Here is a 19,816-nt window from a genome sequence, read left to right on the forward strand (position 1 = left end):
TGTCACCTTCATATATTTTTTCTTCGATAAGGCAGAAAAGGAACGCTCCACCGTAACTGTTGTATTTTGCAAATCTAATATCAGTTACTGATGCTACCCAGTTAGCTTCGAGGTACGATGCTGGCCTAACAAGCGAATCATCATATGTTCGAATCTCGGCTTGGCGATTCTACTAGATAGAGTTAGAAGGATCGGTGTAATAATCCCGTAATTGTTCTGTACTCTAACAGCTGGCTGTGAAGTCTGTCGATGAAGAAGGGTCAAGTCTTTGAAAGTCGTTTAAGCCTCAAAATTTGTTTTTTAATATCAGTTTGCTTAGCTTTCAAACCTCTGAGAAGATCAATTTTAGTTCCCTCATCACAGAACGTGGCACTGCACTTTTTTCTAACGTCAATTTTTCTTCTATATTCCATGGTGCAAAACACCACCAACAATATGTGGTATTAATCCAAATGAGACAATTTTATGAATGATTCTTGTAGATATGCCAAACGCGCTCTATTTTTACACCAAGAAGAAGTTGTTTTGTAATCTCTTTTTATCTTCATCATTGATACTGAATTAGTAGCAGCAGTAATGTGTTGGTATGCTTGTTCAATGAGGTCGCTGAACCAACGCACTCGTCGTGTTGAACGTTTTACTCAACAGCTTCGTAGCTAAATAAAATGGGATCGAAGTGCAGGCTAAAGGAATATGTGGTAGTAAGTTATTCAGTGAAATCCGTGAACCAGCTTATGAGAAATTCCATACCGTGTTTGCAACATATAATGGGTGGCAACTAAAATTTTGAAATTTATTTTATTTCTCGAGCTGCCAAAAATATTCTCAAACTGTCAAAAAAAAAAACAAATGTATTTGAAGAAGATCTGATTTACTGAAATTAAAGATACATTGTCCAATGTTGGAAATAAAAATTAGTGAACATTTGAAAACGGTCCGTAATCGGTTGTTCGGCGAGACGTTTACATAAAAATACAGTCAAGTGAGTGAAATACAAGTACAAAACCAATTTAAACATAAATCTACATCACTTGCGGCTTACTGCTCCCGAAAAAAAGCTTGCAAATCTTCTGCACCGATAGCGCCATTCAAGTGGTATCTAGTGCGACGAACTGGTAGTCTTAGCATTGCACTATTACGCAGTGCTCGTGGTTACACATTTATGTTAATCTGCTCCATAATCGCAGGGCTGTCTATTCTACCCTGCAGGCAGTCCGCAATAAACAAAGCTCTAGATTGACCAAACTCGTGACTGTAGAATCATCGTTTCAAAAAAATATTAAAGCTCTAGAGGCAGCTCTACGAACACCGAGAGGTTCTAAATCAATCAATTCACAGCAGCTTACATAGACGGAACGGATCTCTCCATGGCAGCCTTCGCAAAGTGAATCGAAGAAAGCGGCGCTGAACTGATTCAATTCTGTCTGTACTGTTGTAGTTAGGATTCCAAACGGGCGAACAGTATTCCAGGATGGACTGCACCAGCAGATACAGTGACTTTAGGCAATATAGGGTACGGGAGTTTATTTTCAGCAGGTTCAACCGATTTGCCTTTTCTTTCGCCAATAAAAATACTTTGCCGACATTCAATTTTAATATGTTATAACTATTTCCTTAAGACTGTAAGTAATCTACTATTTTTTATTCAAAGAACGTCAAAACCACCTGTTCTTCCACTAGAACTAGGTCATAGACCTAAAAAATAGATGCCATCGCTTAATGGGCTGAAAATACCCTCCCTTTTTTGGAATCTTGAAAATGAAGCCTAAAGACCTCGAAGCTTTAGCGACAATGTATGAGATATGCTCCTTGTACGTTAACTGCGGGTTCAAGATAACTGCCAGGTCGTTATGTTCATAGAAGTGTACAACGAAATGCTTCTTGTTTTGGCACCATTTTGAGCAAAACTTGGCTAGCATTAAAAAAAGCTATCAAGGTATACAGTCCTAAGGGTTGTACGAAAGGGTGACGTAGGACTATATCAGATCATTAGATCAATGTTTATAAGAATCTGTCAGTGCCATTGTTGAATTGATTTTTTAAAATAGAAAAGCGAAATATTCAGATTAATTTTTCTTATTGAATACAATGGCCGCTTTGAAAATACGTGGACAGGGGTTCATAAGTACAAAGCTTGTAACCAATGAGACAGAGATTTATTTTAAAAATCATTTGACTACATCATAAAGGTTGAAATGGTAATGAACGACCAGCCCACAGATTATTGTATTGAATAGAATTATGCGTAGTTTGACATGTTTCAATAATCTTACTTTGACTCTCTTGTGGCCTTTAAAAGAGCCATTGGTTACAAATAACATTAAAGCCAAAGCACGTTCATCGCAAATATGACGCGCCATTCGAATGTCCTTCTCTTTTGACATGAATGGCAACAAGCACGTACGCTAGCGGCGTCGATTCACTGTCTTTTGCTTCAAGAAGATTTTACTAGTTTACTTTTACAGCTTACCGCTTGTTACATAGCAGAAAATATGGCTCATACGCAAAAATTTCTGATTTATTTGTATGATAGTCCTTATCCTCAAACCATCATAAAATAAATTCATGCCGACAATTATCCCCCATGCCAAATTTGGTTCTATTTGCTTCATTAGTTCTCGAGTTTTAAGATAATTTGTATATTATTTGTATGGGAGCCCCCTCTTAAAGAGGGGAGGGGTCTCAGTACACCATAGAAAAAAGGCCTGCCTTCTGAAACCTCCACATGCCAAATTTGATTTAATTTGCTTAATTAGTTCTAGAGTTTTAAAGAAATTTGTCTTTCATTTGAATAGGAGCCCCCGTCTTACGCCTTCCTTAAAATTGGCCTTCAGCCCCCCATAAAATTGCTGGTCATTTTATCTATCTAACGACATATAAATTGTTCAGTTTGGTACAGTAGCTTAGTAGTTATTAGCATTTGAAATCTTTTATTCAAACGTTACACTTCTATTTTCGTTTTCACAAAGTGCTACCCAGTCCCAGTACAGTGAACAAAGACGTAGTCCTACGTCAAAAAACAAAAAAATACTGGCCGAAAGAGGATAAAGAGCTCACTCTCATTTCTCGCTAACTCTCATTTTTCTCTAAGCTCGTTTGTTGTTGTGCACATAGCGGCTTCGAAAAAAATCCAAAATTTTAGTTGCCACCCGTTAATGAATCATAACATATTTCCTTCCATACTCTTAACAAAACTTTGCTTTAGTGGTTCTTTTTTCGTTTACCCACAGTAACCAAAATTGGTCATGAAAATCGTGCAAGACAACTTAAATTTTTGCAAACGAACCATTTATGAATAAATTTCGTTGAGGCGCTAGGCAGGTATATGGACCATTACAATTACTAGAGAATAGTTTCGTATGTAAAGCTTAATTGCTATTGCATAACTCATTTTACAAATAACCAAAATGTCCCACAAGGCAGCATCATGCAATTTATAGACATTGTAATTTGCATTACTAAATTCCTGATGCTGATTTCACTGCCATATCTCGATCCCTGTTATCTACCTGCAGCATTAACGCTTTTCGGAAGGTTTCAGATCTTTTTTATGTCTCGTTGAATTGTAACCTTTCATGAACTGACAAGTGAAAGAAAACAACACAGAGAATGGGTAAAAAAGCAACAGCGAGATAGAACGAAAGAGAGAGGACGAGTGCGATAGCGAATAAAAATGAGAGTTAGCTGGACCGAAAGAGAACGAGAGAGAACGACAACGAAAGCGAGAGAGAACGACAAAGAGAGAGGAACGAGAATGACAGATAACCGTGGAAGAAAGATAGTAAGAAAGAGAACGAGAGATAGGAAGATCAAGAATGAGAAAGAAAGAGAGAGAGATGAGAGAGAGAGAGACGAGAGAGAGATATGAGAGAGAGATATAAGAGAGAGATATGAGAGAGAGATATAAGAGAGAGATATGAAAGAGAGATATGAGAGAGATATGAGAGAGATATGAGAGAGAGAGATATGAGAGAGATATGAGAAAGAGATATGAGAGAGAGATATGAGAGAGAGAGATATGAGAGAGAGATATGAGAGAGATAAGAGAGAGAGAGGGAGAGAGAGAGAGGGAGAGAGAGGGGGGGAGAGAGAGAGAGAGAGGGAGAGAGAGAGAGAGAGAGAGAGAGAGAGAGAGAGAGAGAGAGAGAGAGAGAGAGAGGGGAGAGAGAGAGAACGAAAGAGAGAGAGACGCTCAGTTAGGTACGATGTTCGAATTTCGGTCAGTCGTCGTAATGATATTTTATGGTAGTTCTTTTACAATTGACGAAGGGACGGTAGAAGAAAGCAATAATAATTTTTAGAGTGAAGGTGAAAGAGCGTAAAGGTGAGGAGGGGCGGGGTGTATTAGCTACCAACCGGATTCGAACCCACAACACTCGCCAGAGCCTGTGACCCGCCGCTACTAATGAACCTTTGAACCATACAGGCACTGGTCGTCGTATGTTTGAATGTCGGCTGAGCAGGGCTACTAACGGGTGACAACAAAAATTTTGGAATTTTTTTCTCAAGCTGTCAAAAAAAGACAAAGATCCATGAAGAAGATCTGATTTACCGAAATTAAAGATACATTATCCATTGTTGGAAAAAATTAGTGTACATTTGAAAACGGTCCGTAATCGGCTGTTCGGCGAAGCTTTGTTTGACGTCGAAACAGGAGCGTTGTATGGCCGTCAGGTCAACTTTGCGAATGCATCTCTTGATTCTACCAATCAACTGTTTGCAATTCGTGGCTCTCCAGTTATTTTTGTACACCAAGGAACTCAAAATCTCGAAGAAATCTTCGATTGGGCCCACTGAGACAGATTTCACATGTGATTTTTTGGTAAAAATGGGATCGAATGGGTATTCAGGAACGATTGTATTTTTTTGGCGTAATGCGATGATGCTCTATATCCGGCCAAAACACATATTGTACATCTGCATGATGTTTTTGTAGAAACGGGATCAAAATTTTGTTCAAACATTTGTCTGGTGCATCTTAATTAATAACCAAACCAGAGGGCTTGGTGTTGAAGAAACGAGGAAGAGAATGATGTCCTTCTACGTCCATAATTTTGGCTGGTCTTCCACTACCTTGCTTGCGAATAGTTGTTGAGTATCTTGGGATATGGTAAACAGTCGAAGCCGCAACATATTTGCTTTTTAAATGTTGTACCATAAACTTTTTCCCGAGATTTCTGTGCAAGTTCGTAGCAAGTGTACAACGCGCTCGCGGGGTGCTTCTTGTTTTGATGCCGTTTTAAGCAAAACTTGGCAAGCATAAACAAAACAAAAAATACTGACAGAAAGAGGATAGAAAGAGCTAACACATACACACTCTCATTTCTCCCTGAGCTCGTAAGGGCCTCGAAAAGATTCCAAAATTTTAGTTGTCACCCGTTAGAGTCAGTGGGATCGTAACACTAGCCCTGAAATTGTCCTCTACTCTAACAACCGGCAGATACTTCGCTGCGTCGATAAAGAAGGATAATGTCCGTCTGGTAATGACGGTTATTACCCAAAGCCTGGCTTTGTGTGTAAGAGAGAGTGTGTGTGAGAATGTGACTGACGGAAAACGAGAGAGAGAGAGAACGTTTTTGGCAGAGAGGTATTTTTGGATGACACCAAATGCAGCCGTCGGGAAAATTTTTCTAGTTTTTCTAAAATATTTCGAGATTTACAATAGTTTGCGGATACCGTCAGTTTTAGATCATTTTTTGTAGGTTTTATAATTTTCGAGAAAAACATGGAGCCCTTTCCAAAAGTTAGTCTTCCCCAATTTCAGAAAAACATGTTATGCCAAGTTTTCCAATTAAACGAGGTGTTTACACCTACCAAGTTTTATTTGATTCTGAAAGGGTTATGCCACCGCTGGTCAAGTTGGCGCCAAATCCGTCAGTACCTAATACTTTTTTAAAAAGATTTAAGCATCAAGGCTAATTTTTTAATTGACCATGCAGCAGCTTGTGAAACTCCTGCAACGGGTACAATAAAAAGCATCCATTCTCGTTGAAATCAGAAACCCGAAACCGTTTGCATAAAAATCGTATAATGTGAAAAATTCTTCGGCACAGATTATTGGCACACCTGCATGTTTCCAAAACAAGAACCCAACTGGAGGAATAGGTCAGTCTAAAAGTGTGCGACAGACACGTCGACAGTAGCACACCACCGGCAAACGGTTTGGTTGATATCAAGGAAGTCAAGCAACAACTGGACTGGTTGAATCGATTTGAATTTTTTGCCAATGTTGTTGGTTCCTGTTTGGCTTGGCGACGATTTCGTCGAAACTGGTCTCGCAATACGAGACATTATTACGTTTACGTTTGATGGCGTGGCACTAAGCTGGCAGCGGAGATTTTTTGCAGTATCGTCATTCTTTAGAGAGAAGCAGGATTTGTATGTACCTAAACTCGAATTTTGATTTGAAAGATTTTGAAAGCTTCAAGTTATATTTAGCTTACAATGGTGAGTTGTAATGTTCTAGTTTACTCGAGGATTTTTTCGCAGACTACTGGGAATTAGTCGCCAATATTCTTCTAATGATTATTAATGATTGAATTAATATTCAACGGTTGTGTTATCATTGTAAATGAGCAAATAAAAGTAAACATTACGATAGTTTTCCAGTTCAGTTCCGCAATGAAAAAGCATACTAAGAAGACAGAAAGCAAAAGCTCGTTGGCATTGAAACTTAATTCCAGTTCACTTGCTCTCACGCGTATCCACGTAGTATGAGCAGCAGGTTACCTGTCGACTACTGTTTGAAATTCGACGCTTCTGCCGCCAACTGTTGGCTTTGTAGCTCACCTACTATTTTCAGAGGAATCTTAGATATATGAGAACAGATTTTCTGTTTAATTCTATTGCTAATATTATTGGCTTATGTTGTGTGAAGTGCAGTTCACATATGCACCTACAAAAATTGCATCAGGCATCTAAATAGCCATCTGTGCGGATTAACGGTTTTTTTTTATTGAAGACCTGTTTGAGTCCTTGTGGAGTATAATGATTCTATATCATTACCCGTATATTTAAAATTCATAGTTTAATGCATTGCACTTACCAGGTGCGAAGTTATTTTAATGATTTATTCCGATCAGCAGTGCTTTTGTGCAACAAATAACAGTCATCAACTCAAGCAATATGGTCTATTAACGAATGCACAATTGAAGCAGAACCAATTTAGAACGGCCATTGCTACCCTGTCCGTCCGGTCCGGTTGTTAGTCGCAAGCCGGTTGCCAGTCGAACTTGATTGGGCAATTGGCAATGGTTTGAAAGTAGGCTCCAAACCGAGCAAAGGGTCCAACTTTCAGCGAATCGTGTCGCTTTCGGGCTTAGTTTGTACTCTCAGCTGGTTGCAATCTGTTATTTTTTCTTGACACGACCAAATCATCGGAGGTACAGCTGGTTCAGCCAGCTTGTCTAGCAGTTGCACGATTTTCGATTGCATTAACCAGTATGAAGTCATTGAACTTTGACCGATTTACTGCAGCAGCTAGAAGGTACCGCTCTAGGGTGACTCTAATGCAACGCTTTAGGATTCAGCTAACCGATGAACCGATCGATGAACGATGTTGCGTAAGATTCCAGGTTGCTTTGGAAAACAAGAGGACGACCTCACGAAGAAGATGAAAAGTGGCTTAGCTTAGAAGGTCATTCGTAGTTTGAATACCGATACAGGTTTTTGCTTGTGCCATTCGAGGTTGGACTTTGTTTTCAGTATCTTCTTGTATAATTAACGACTCGTAGCCTGGCGACTAGTTTGAGACGTCTTGTGATAATCACTTCGTAAATTGAATTTCTTCGATTTTTAATTCTGATTTCGAATCAAAAACTTGCTGAGAGTATTTTCAAATCCAGTATAAAGTTGTTGTAAAATCCAAATACGTTAATTGATTTCTCTGGAAATCTTCCAGGAATGGTGTTACTTTATTACCCGTAATCGTTGATGTAAACATACTCAAAATATACAAAATTGTATTAAAGTAATAATGAATAATAATGAAACTGATGATTATACTGTGTAAAATTCTCCACATTCTCTACTATTCTCCAGCTATCGTCTGACGCCTTAAAATTTATTACCATTATATTGTCTTATTTATTCTACATGGTTGATGATAGTGTGAAGGACGCCTACTTTCGTGTTATAATATAGAAAGGCTTTTGGTCACGGGTTTCTAATGAAAAGATTTATTTTCTGTTCTGCGCTGCATATGGGCCACTTCGTCTAGTATCCAGTATTTGAAAGCTACCTTACCGTCCCGTAGAGCTTGTTTTGATTCACTTATATGTTAATATTGAGACTGCAAAAGTTCATTTTCTTAAAATTCTATATTGCACAAAATCCAAAGAACTTGTTTTATAAACTCGATTCGTACTCTTCAAAAACAATGTGAGTCGTACGTCATAAGGTGGTCAGTGATACTGCGGTTTGCAGCGCGACCGAATTACTTTAATTAAATGTTATTTTGGCTTGGAAAGTATTTGAAACAATGAAGCGTATATATGTAATTGGGATGTATGTATTATAGGTCAATATATAAAAAAAATATTGAAAATGCCTGAAGCTGCTTCAGTAAGCTTAAGTTGTCGGTTGCTACACGTTATTCTAGAAAAATATTTTGAAATTTTAAATGTCAAAAATGAGTCGAAAGTAACTCCACTCAATTGTAACTGCCTTTTCTCTATCGAATCCTGCCGCAATCACCCAACCACCTACTCTTATCTAGTGCAAGCAAGTCTGTACCTACATTAATTCAATACACTAGACATTCTTAATGGGTTAACTTGTTCGGCCACTCCCCTAGCCATTGTTCGACGGTTCCCAATTTTTTGCACCTATCTATCTCATTTTACTCGTTGAACCCGGTGCTAGTTTCGACGGGATTGGTACCCGACGAAACTGATGCAATGTAGTCTCAAAATATAGACTTAGCTTCATCGACAATTTGCCTGCTTTTCTACGTTCAACTTTTGTTGTTGCTTCAATTTAAACACGATACATACCCTCATCTGTGGGAAGTTGACTCAGTTGGAGTGGAGTAGCTTTGATTACTTCTACATCGCACGCTCGTGCACCATCCATGAGGTTATGATTTGTTTTTACGTAACCTATTACTATCGTATTTACATGAAAGAGAAATGTCATGGCGTGCGCTAAAGTCGCTGTTATTAGCTGTCTATAAAGCATTGAGGTGCCCAGAACTATCACAAAGCAAAGGGCTTTGATTTTCTTGAGTTAATATAGACTTATACGCAGAAGCTGTAGCGATTAGAATGTTATTCTCTTTTCACAGTATAAATTTCGGATACCTTTTTATTATTATCAAGCAATTCATATTATACTGTCACTTCGCCATGTATTTTGAAATGATTAAGTTGGTATTTTTATGATGAATTCTCCGAAACGACGTCATAAAGTAAGGCACGAACCGACGAGTTGATAACCCATAAATTTTTGAACGAACCAACGGAAAATTCCGAACGAAACAACGGACGATGGATTTGAGTGCACGCGTGGCTTGCGTCTATTATCTGATGTCCTTTGCTTAGAAAGAACAAAAAATTTAGCAATTCCGTGGCAATCATTCCAATCAACTCATCTAATCCATTTTCTTTTTTAAGTGCCGTCGGCTCTCTTAAGACAATGGAGCTAGTCCGGCCAGATAACCCAGATTGCATATATATCCTGCTAGAGGCACACGCTTGAGGTGGCTGCAAAGAAAATTTATTTATTGCCACTGGTTATCGGTTATCGGTGTTCACAATCCTAACTCATGACCATATGGATCTTGAATTAACCAGCTTAACGTCAGCACACCGAACGTCAAACGTCACCCCACCCTAAGTGAACTGGTTTCTGATAACAGATTTCTTGGACAATTGCCACGAGATGTATTGCTGATATGGCTTAAATTGAGTGTGAGCTAAGAAAATAGCTCATCAAATTAATCAGTAATTTGGTTATTTCGATGTTGAGGGCATTTTTTCTGTTGAAAAGTATTTTCTAGCTTATTTGAACATTTATTTTCTTCCGATTGATTTGATTTACGACTAGCATTGGTCTGCCGGTGTCTCCCAGCATTCTTAAAGACCGATTTTCGCATTCTTCGCATTTAGCCCTATTTTTAAGACTGGGACTATTGATGCTATACCGGTTTCATCTGCATTAGCCAACAGACATTTTTGTTTAAGAGTAGCTTATTCAACTATTGTATAGCTAAAACCAATGGAACAAGCGTTTAATAGGCTGCTATACAACAAAGATCTCCCCAGGTAAAATTATGGGTTTTATCACACTCTTATGATGGCATTTAAGACCAAAATTAGTCATGAAGATCTCTATAAGAGCATAATAAAACTTACGTTGTTCCTTGAGTTCCTTGGGTACCGTGTTATTTTCCAATATCGCCTATGGTTTCTTTGGAAATATTTCTTGGTGTAAAAAAACCCTCTGTTTGACCGGATTGATCCCTTAAAAGTGAAATACAAAATTTATTTTTTCTTTCATATCTTTACCGAAAAAACCGGGTTTCGATATACTTCTCGGTATTGGTATCTCTTATTGGGACAAAAAATACGGATATCCGTTGAAATGACTTCAGTCATATTTAATGGAGCCCAAACAAATTATTCGCTTTGAAAATGTACTTTCTGAGCCTATCATAGGAGCCTATGAGAAAACTTGGGCTCGAATTCGATTATAATTGGCCTCTTTTCAACCGGTCCATCTCTAGGCATAATGGATCAAGGTCAGATCAGGCCAAAAAACCACATCCTTCTTCGCGATACTTCTCGATAAAGGCGATAGCTTCTGGTAGTTACGTCGTACTGTATATAGTGTATATCTTCCCGTTCTCCGCAAGCTCCGAAGGAAAGAACAGCGGCTTGGACGTCCTTTCTCGCTGATCGTCAGCCATAAAAGGATCATCTTCGGGAACTTGATGTGGGATATATATTTGGAGTCATCGCTTACTTCCTTGGTGGGGGGCGTAAAGTGCTCGGTCCCCTGCCAGTCATTGTCGTCCAGTGTCAAGTAGGTCTCCTCATTTACTATAACCATGACGACGTCACGCTTCGCCGGAAAAATGTTTTTCATTAATACTTTCAGTCGTTCCTTCAGGGTGTTTATTTGCTGACCTCGACCTCGAGATATACCGACAGCCGCTTGGAAGTGGTATGGGACTCCGTCTAATCTCAGTACCACATTCAGCTCCTGTCCAGAACCCACGCATAAATATAAAAATATCTACTTTTATTACCAAAACGTGGGTAGAATAAATGCAAATATCCGCACCTATTTGGTAGCATGTATTAATATTCTATCCTGTGATGTGCAATGATAGTGCTGGCAACCTGCTTACCGACAAAACGGTGGTAGCAGCCAGGTGGAAGGAGCACTTTCAGACACTATTGAATGGAGAGGTAAATGCGGAGATCAGTAGGGACAGGATATAAATTGTAAGCGATGGTCAAGCTGTGGAGCCACCAACACGGGAGGAAGTCTAGAAGGCAATCAGTGAGCTGAAAAACGATAAGGCTGCTGGGAAGGACGGTATCCCGGTTGATCTTCTAAAAGCGGGGAGCGAGCGGCTATACGAAGCAATCCACCGGATCATTGTCAGGATCTGGGAGGAAGAACAAATGCCGGAGGAGTGGTTGGATGGCTTCATTTGCCCAACTTTCAAAAAGGGACATCGAATGGAGTGTAAAAACTATCGAGGAATTACATTGCTCAATTCTGCCTACAAGGTGCTTTCCCGTATCCTGTTCTGCAGTCTGAGACCGTTAGCGGAGTCCTTCGTCGGCGAGTACCAAGCTGATTTTCGTGAGGGTCGCTCCACGACGGATCAGATGTTTACCCTGCGTCAGTTGCTAGACAAGTTCCGGGAGTACAACTTGCAGACACACCATCTGTTTGTGGACTTTGAAGCGGCATACGATTCAGTTAAACGAAATGAGTTGTGGCAGATAATGCTAGAACATGGTTTTCCGACGAAACTAGTTACGCTGATTCGTGCGACGCTGGACGGATCCAAATCATGCGTTAGAATAGCGGATGAGACCTCAGCTGCTTTCGTGACGTTGGATGGACTGAAGCAAGGGGATGCACACTCTAACCTGCTATTCAACATTGCCTTGGAAGGTGCATTACGAAGGGCAAACGTGGAAAGGAATGGAACTGTCATCACGAAATATCACATGCTTCTTGGTTTTGCGGATGACGTCGATATCATCGGAATCAACCGTAGAGCAGTGGAAGAGGCCTTCAGGCCTTTTAAAAGGGAAGCTGCGAGATTGGGACTTACCATTAATACCGCCAAAACGAAGTACATGGTTGCTGGTAGGGAACGTGGGAGCCCAAGTGATGTTGATGCCGAGGTGGAGTTAGATGGGGAACGATATGAAGTAGTGGAGGAATTTATATACCTTGGTACACTCGTGACATGTGACAACGATGTAAGTCGCGAAGTGAAACGACGAGTTACAGCCGCGAATCGGGCTTTCTACGGATTACATAGCCAGCTGAAGTCCCGTAGTTTGCAAATTCGCACAAAACTGGCGCTCTACAGAACACTAATCAACCCGGTGGCCCTTTACGGACACGAATCATGGACGCTAAAGGAAGCTGATCGGCGAGTGCTTGGGGTTTTTGAGCGTAAAATAGACTCCGACGCAGACCCCGCACCCGGTGGGTGTGTGCTGTCGAAGACGATGCACGTTCAGCTGGTGCTCGTGGTGATTGGAGAACGGCAGCCCAGGACAGACGGTACTGGAGGACCATAATTCGTTTGGCGCAGGATCGGTAACGGACCGTTGTCACTAAAGTAAAGTAAGTATTAATATTCCATGCGAATCCATGCTGGTACTTGTTCCACTCGATAGAGATGGATTCTCCATCATCCAGCATTGTTAGTTACAATCTATCAGCTTACAGCAAGCAAGATGACTGAAGATTCACAGTCCGTCTGTTACGACTTTATTCGTGCCTATTTTTTTCCGGTATGGACTCATCACTGCGACCAGTAATGTTTGATCTATTGTGATATCGCTCGGGTGTTTGCTGTATAACCCGCACTGCATTTATTTTTGCTATAATCGCTATTGATTGAGCGAATTGCTTATTGAATTTTTTATGCATGCTTGTGTGTAATTGGGTACCCTTCCTTCAATGCTTTTCGCTACTTTACCGACCTCGTTCCACATGACAGCGTGCAGTCCTCAATTATAGCCATCCCTGGCGTGGCTAAGCCAGTGCATTTTACTATAAGGGTCTCATTTTTGCACTGTCAATAGACCATATCGGAATAATTTAGAATTCAGCATGAAGGAAGGGCGATGAGGGGCCTGAGAATAAACCCATGCTAAAGTCACTTTGACATTGAATGGCCTGATTCTATGAAAACCTTCCAAAAGAAAAACAAAATCGAAAGAGGCTCTGTTACCATATTTGACGGTCGCGTTGTTCGAACTTCCACTTCTGTTCTGTGAACTCCACCTCCGTTGGACTGGATAGTTTGGTTTCAATGTTTCTGAAGTGCAGTATTGATATCTTCCGATTGTTTGTTCCGATTTGACGATATTTTAAGGTTACTATATCTATCATATTTCTCTCGTCCAGCAGTACATCCGATGCCGGTGAACAGCACGGATTCATGTTCAAATGCTCCATGTAAAGAAATTTACTAACACTCAGAATTGAAGGATCATTGCTTCAGTGGATCAAGTCGTACCTGTCAAATCGTCACCTTAATGAATATATCTACAAGTTTCTTTCGAAAATTTTTCATCATTTTTAACGGTGTTCCGCAGGGGGCCGTCTCGGACCGCTGTTATTTCTTGTCAAGATTTAAGAATTCTTCATTATCGAAACACTATTTTTCACTATCTTTACATAAAAGTCTTCTTGATTGCTGGTCACTCGGAGTAATTACTTAAAATTTTGAACTGTGACTCAAACTACTTACACTTAATTTTGAGTACGTTAGGCAGCTCATACACACGGCTTAACGAATATATACAATCCAATTTTAGTAAATAATTGCCCTCTGTCTATGATAAAGAAAATTTTTGCATATTACGAAATGAAGTTTGGTATGACGAACCGAAGCTTTATTTCACTAAAAATTGTAAGCTCCGAAATATTTTATCTGTCTAAGTGTACATGTGGCAAAAATTTAAGTACTTACAGATACAGTACCGCCCCGCTAATCCGACAAATTTATAGCTGGTTTAGCGAATTTTGACTCGATAATCCGACAGTCAACCTGACGTCAGTGTGAGTTTGAAATGTGGTTTTGTTTACATCCATACGTAAACAACTCCGGAAATTTTTGAAAATATTTGTCGTAAGTACGCAATAACTATGTTTTATACTCGGTAATACTCAATTTCGTCAATAAAATACTTTGAAATTCTTAGTTAGTGTCGAAATAAGCGCAAGCACATCAGTCTATTGAGAATAGCAATGAAAATATTATAGCCATGGCAAAAGTGAACGTAGTTAGAAGCAGCACCATGTACCATTTCCATTTAGTTCTAAAGAGTGCCATTCTGACTTTAACGGAGACGCCAAACGAAGGTAGTGTTCGATTGAAAGAAGTCAAGTACAATACGTTTTAATTCGGAATTTTCCGGATTAGCGAGATCCGGACTATTGAGTCGTCGGATTATTGGGTGTCGGATTAGCGGGGGGATACTGTATAATTCTTTTAAAAACTCGAAATAAAGTCTGGGTCGTGTTCAGTATGATAAGATTCTACCTCTGATTGGGTTTATAGAACAGAGTCGTATGTATGAATCAGCTTAATTTCGAACGGTGTTTGTCCGTTAATTGCGATTGCATGTTTCATTCAAATATTATGTTTATAATGTTGGCGTCAGAAGCTTTTAATGTGGTAAACACTCGATGGAGTTTTTACAAAAGAGCAGAGAATTATATCCTATGCTTATGCTTATGCTTATGCTTAAGAGCAGAGAATTATAGATGTTCTGGTTGAGTCTTAAGTGAAACTGTTAACTCGTTCTAATATATGTGAAATCATGACTGAAGTTTTCTAAATCTGATTATTTTAATAGATTCTGATTCGGAATAATATTGCATATGCTAGCTTAGCTTCCGAATCAGCATAGATACCAGCTATCCTTCTTCGTTCACAAATTAAATAAAAGTAGATCCCGACCAAGGATGGACCAACCATCCATTTTTATTTTATTTATCCATTTTATGTAATAACATAATCGGATGCCGTCAGAATCACATCACATTTCTGCATTGTATGCACTTAAAAGCAATCAATTCTCGATGTGTTGCTTTTAAACCCAAAATCACTACTGTTCGTAAGCAAAGACCAATTTAGACATTTCTCGATTGTTTCACACTTGTAACGGTACCTGGTTTTGGCCGGGCAGGGTCCAATTTATACGACCGGCCCCCATCTTTCCATCCCCTGTTCGATGAGCTAACTTATTGCTCGTTGGTAGTTAATTCCAGAAGCATTACCACACTACGCGGCTTCGCAGTCACGTAGTTTCGAGTTTTGTGTTTTTGTTTTTCGGCGCGGCGGCAATTCTGTCACTTTTCTTGTCGCTTGCTGGAGCTGCTGCTTCGTGTTTGTATGCACGTATGGTTCAACATAAGGCGCATAATTTTTATATGCGGTCCTTATAATAGAGGTAAACGTTTTTGGAAGTTGAAGATTTGGTTGAACATGCCAACCTTTGCTGTCTGTTTTGATTATCTACCTATGGTAAAACTGGTTTCTCGTTTTCATAATATAACGCCACTGTTGTAAACATTTCAACATACATACTAACCATCGATGATTTTGTATATTAATGGTGTGGGAATTTATTTTATTGATAATTTAAGCGGATCTATACGCTATCGTCATAACGCGTCTCAAAACTGTGTCAAATCTAAAAATTGCAATAATTGGTGATGCGATGAATACAATTAACACGTTTTCAGATGTTTACCTACTCCTCTAAAGCCATGCACAGATCGATTTTTTTTTTTCGACGCCAGTGGGTTAGAGGCCTGTTAGAAACGAGACACCAACCCGCAAAGATCGAGCAGCGACGATTAAGTAACGTTGCTGCCGCGCACGGTGGGCGAGAGAGAAAAATAATCAAACCTGTCAGCGGGCGGCCGGCGGCGCGGCAGTTCAATGTGTGTGCGGCGTGAATGTTTTTTTCAAATTTTATAACTATGCACACCACATGAATACGTAATAAGAGGTAGGTGCACCGTGCCTTAAACTTATGGGAAACTTGCAGTCAACTTTGGCCGTGGAAAATGAAAGTTTGCGTTGGGTAAAGGACTATGAACTAATACTTTATTTTTCATTTTTCGTGTATATATATAAAGAATTCTTGTTGTCTCACAGTAGTACGAAAATTTATCTGACTTTCTGTTTTTTTACGTGGGATTTGCCCCTTAATAAACAATAAATGTTTGATATAATGTTATGTTATCGATTATATTGATCACGATCCACAGCTAAGGTAAAAAATCATTGCTAATTTTAGTGACGCTCACTGCACAAACTGTTACTTCATTAAGATCCACTTTTCTACTGCGTGCATTTCGATCATTACTGTCCACGTGCGCGGAGGGAAAGAACGGGGACAGTCGGGAGAAGGTAGCCTGTTGATAAGCGGTCGTTTCATTCGAATTGTGATTTCACTGTAGTGGTACGACGTTCTGCGAACTTCTTCGTTTCCTTTTAGCGAAACCTTGCAGACGTGGATGTTTTGCTTGGTTTCTGTTGTTTTGCGCCAGCTACCGCCATAATATTTGCTTTGCATTCTAGTACGCATCGAGCGGGTGTAGAACTGAGTTTCTGGTTTAAGTAACAGTGACTTTATAGTAGTAAAATAAAAGCAAACTGATACTGTTTCGTATGTGGGGGCGGGTATATGTGCGAATATTACAATTAAATTGTCAGTTTACTCAACCGTCACGGATTTGGCTAGGTTCCGTGGGCAATCAACATTGCATCCTCGTAGAACGGCCAGGTGATAGGACAGCAACTGCATTGGAATGACGGTTAAGATACCCTGTAGACAGTCGACAGTACGTGGAATTTCCAAAGCTTTCGAAGCAAGGCTCTTGGTTTCGGTATCACCTTCTTCACAGACAATGATTGGTCGTCCTTCGCGAGCTGTGACTTGCTGCAATGCATTTATACATTTAACATAAACCGGATCTCGCATTATGATCATCACTATCGGCATCGTGTCGTCCACCAGAGCGAGCGGTCCATGTTTCAGTTCTCCCGCCATAATACCTTCACTGTGCATGTATGTTAATTCCTTCACTTTAAGCGCACCTTCCATGCAAGTGGCAAAATTATAGCCACGTCCCATGATAAGCAGCGATTTTTGCTGATAGAGATCTTGTGCGATTTCCAACACGTTTTGGTCCAACTTGAGAACATGTTTGATGTGTGTATCAAGTTGACGAAGTCCTTCAATGATTTCCTCACGTCGGTTTTGCAGAGACAACCTGTCTTCGCTCATCACCAGTGCAAACATCACCAACGATATGAACTGCGAAGTGTAAGCCTTGGTGGATGCCACGCCGATTTCGGGACCAGCATTAACATGTACTCCGCAGTGTGATTCGCGACAGATGGAACTTCCTACAGTGTTTGTAATTCCAACAATGAGTGCTCCTCGTTGTTTGCAGTACCGCAGGGCCATCAATGTATCAGCCGTTTCGCCGGATTGGGAAATGAAAAAGCACACATCGTCACGATAAATCGGAGTGTTGCGATCGAGAAAGTCTGAAGCCAATTCAACCATCACTGGCAGTTCTGTAAGTTCCTCCAGTAGCTGTCGTGTGGCCACTGCACTGTGATACGATGTTCCACAAGCAATCAGCATCAAGCGGCGGCAGCGCTTAATTTCCGGAATGTATTCCTTGATGCCTCCAAGTGTAACCTTTTTAGTTTCGAAATTAACTCGTCCTCGCATTGTGTTGATTACGGACTCTGGTTGCTCGAAAATTTCTTTCTGCATGAAATAACGATAGTTTCCTTTCATTATCTGCTGAATTTCCATCTTTAGTGTTGTAATTTCACGGGCATGTGGATCGTCCAAGCTTTTCTTCAAACGATGAATTCCGAGTGCACCATTTTTCACTGCAGCTACATCGTCATCCTCCAGATAGATCACTCGGTTTGTGTGCTCGATAACGGCCGATGCATCGGATGCGAAAAAGTACTCAACTTCCTCTCCTGGATTGATGAAATCCGAAGTGTTGTCCGGCAATGGTTCAACCTGAATGTTTCCGGTGGAGCCGTGACGGTGTCCTTTACCATAGAGAATCGGCACGTGATTGGTAGCCAAGCTAGTTTTAGCCTTAATGCCGACAAGCAACGGTGAACCACGACGTGTTACGACACACTCGCCGGGGAAATGCTTAGACTTGAAAGCCAATGCGAATGCTCCTTCGATCTGTTGAATAACCTGCTCTACCAGCTCCCGGAACGAATAGTTTGGATGCTGAAGATACAGATGATGTACCAGCTTAGCAATCACTTCCGTGTCGGTGTCCGATTCAAACACATATCCGCGCAACTCGAGGAATTTCTTGATGTCCTTGTAGTTCGTAACGATGCCATTGTGAACGACAAGGAAGGAGTTGGTGTCATCCGACCGTTGAGGATGCGAGTTGAGCTCGCAGGGGACACCATGGGTAGCCCAGCGAGTATGTGCAATGCCAACATGCGTGTCGACGCAATCGCTGTAGCATTCGTTTTTAATCGACTCCAAGATGCCCTCTTCCAGGACCTTAACTTTTCCTGTACGCTTGAACGTTATAATACCCTTCTGATCTGCGGTATCAACGGCAACGCCAGCTGAGTCATATCCACGGTATTCCAAACGTTTCAAACCCGTCAGCAGCAAATCTATCACTTCGCGCCGCGATTTCGGTGTTAGATAGTTCAAGTATGCGAAAATTCCACACATTTTATCAACTGATATCAGAAATGGTCTGTAGTTTTACTGCAAAACACACGATGCCACTTTCAATGTTTATTGCCCGAGCACACACTTACTCGAACGTTTTAGCAGCAGCTAATGAGCCTATTCCACGCCAAACTTGATTCAACAATTAGCACACCCGTACCTCACCACTATCAACACGTCGAACCACTCACGAATGCGGAACACAAGCGACTGAGCCGTTTGCCACGGATCGCCACCTTATTTCTGTGGAGATTTTGGAGCTACCGCCACACTATCTTCTCTCGCGTTCGGGGACTTGCCCAACTGGCTTTTGGTAAGGCAGCGTTCGGTTACCAGTTTTCCGCACACGTACTTCGGTTAGTCGGACACCTCTCGCCGCACTCGATCGGTCGCTCTCTCACCTTCACCTAGTGAAGGATGTGGTCGTGTACGTAAAAAGGCTTACTGATAGAACTTGTGGCTATTTTTCCGCAAGTCTAGTCCTGGAACACCGAACCAGAATCCGCGCGCGCACTGCTTGGTGGTTACCGTTCAGTACCGATATTGGCTCGACACTGAAAAAACTTTCACTGGCGAACGGCTCCTTTATATATACAATTCGATCGTGCCCTCCGCAACTCGCGATTCGTTCTTTGGCTACTTTGTGTGCAGTTGACACACTCTGTTAAATTCTGGTCTAGAAACTGGTTTTCACTTCTGCAACCGGGAGTGGCCAATCTGTGTGTTTTTTTTTCTTTCGACTGTCCGTTTTTTCGCCGCGACTAGCAGGAGAAGGCTCTTTCTATTTTGTTGACGTGTATCAAAAGCGACTTTTCTTGCCTCTTTTGTTGGAAATTATACACACATTTACT

The 19,816-nt window shown here is 40.7% G+C and overlaps 1 protein-coding gene across 1 annotated transcript; it reads right to left on the reverse strand.

The window, feature by feature from the left end:
- Window positions 1-16,305: 16,305 nt before the first annotated feature.
- On the reverse strand, window positions 16,306-19,816 carry LOC128734644 (glutamine--fructose-6-phosphate aminotransferase [isomerizing] 2-like). The gene has a single exon (XM_053828929.1). It carries the CDS (start codon window positions 18,963-18,965, stop codon window positions 16,938-16,940), a length of 2,028 nt encoding a protein of 675 aa, XP_053684904.1. The 5' UTR covers window positions 18,966-19,816; the 3' UTR covers window positions 16,306-16,937.

The sequence above is a fragment of the Sabethes cyaneus genome, chromosome 2 (assembly GCF_943734655.1).
Source record: "Sabethes cyaneus chromosome 2, idSabCyanKW18_F2, whole genome shotgun sequence".
In the NCBI taxonomy this organism is placed as follows: Eukaryota; Metazoa; Arthropoda; class Insecta; order Diptera; family Culicidae; genus Sabethes; species Sabethes cyaneus.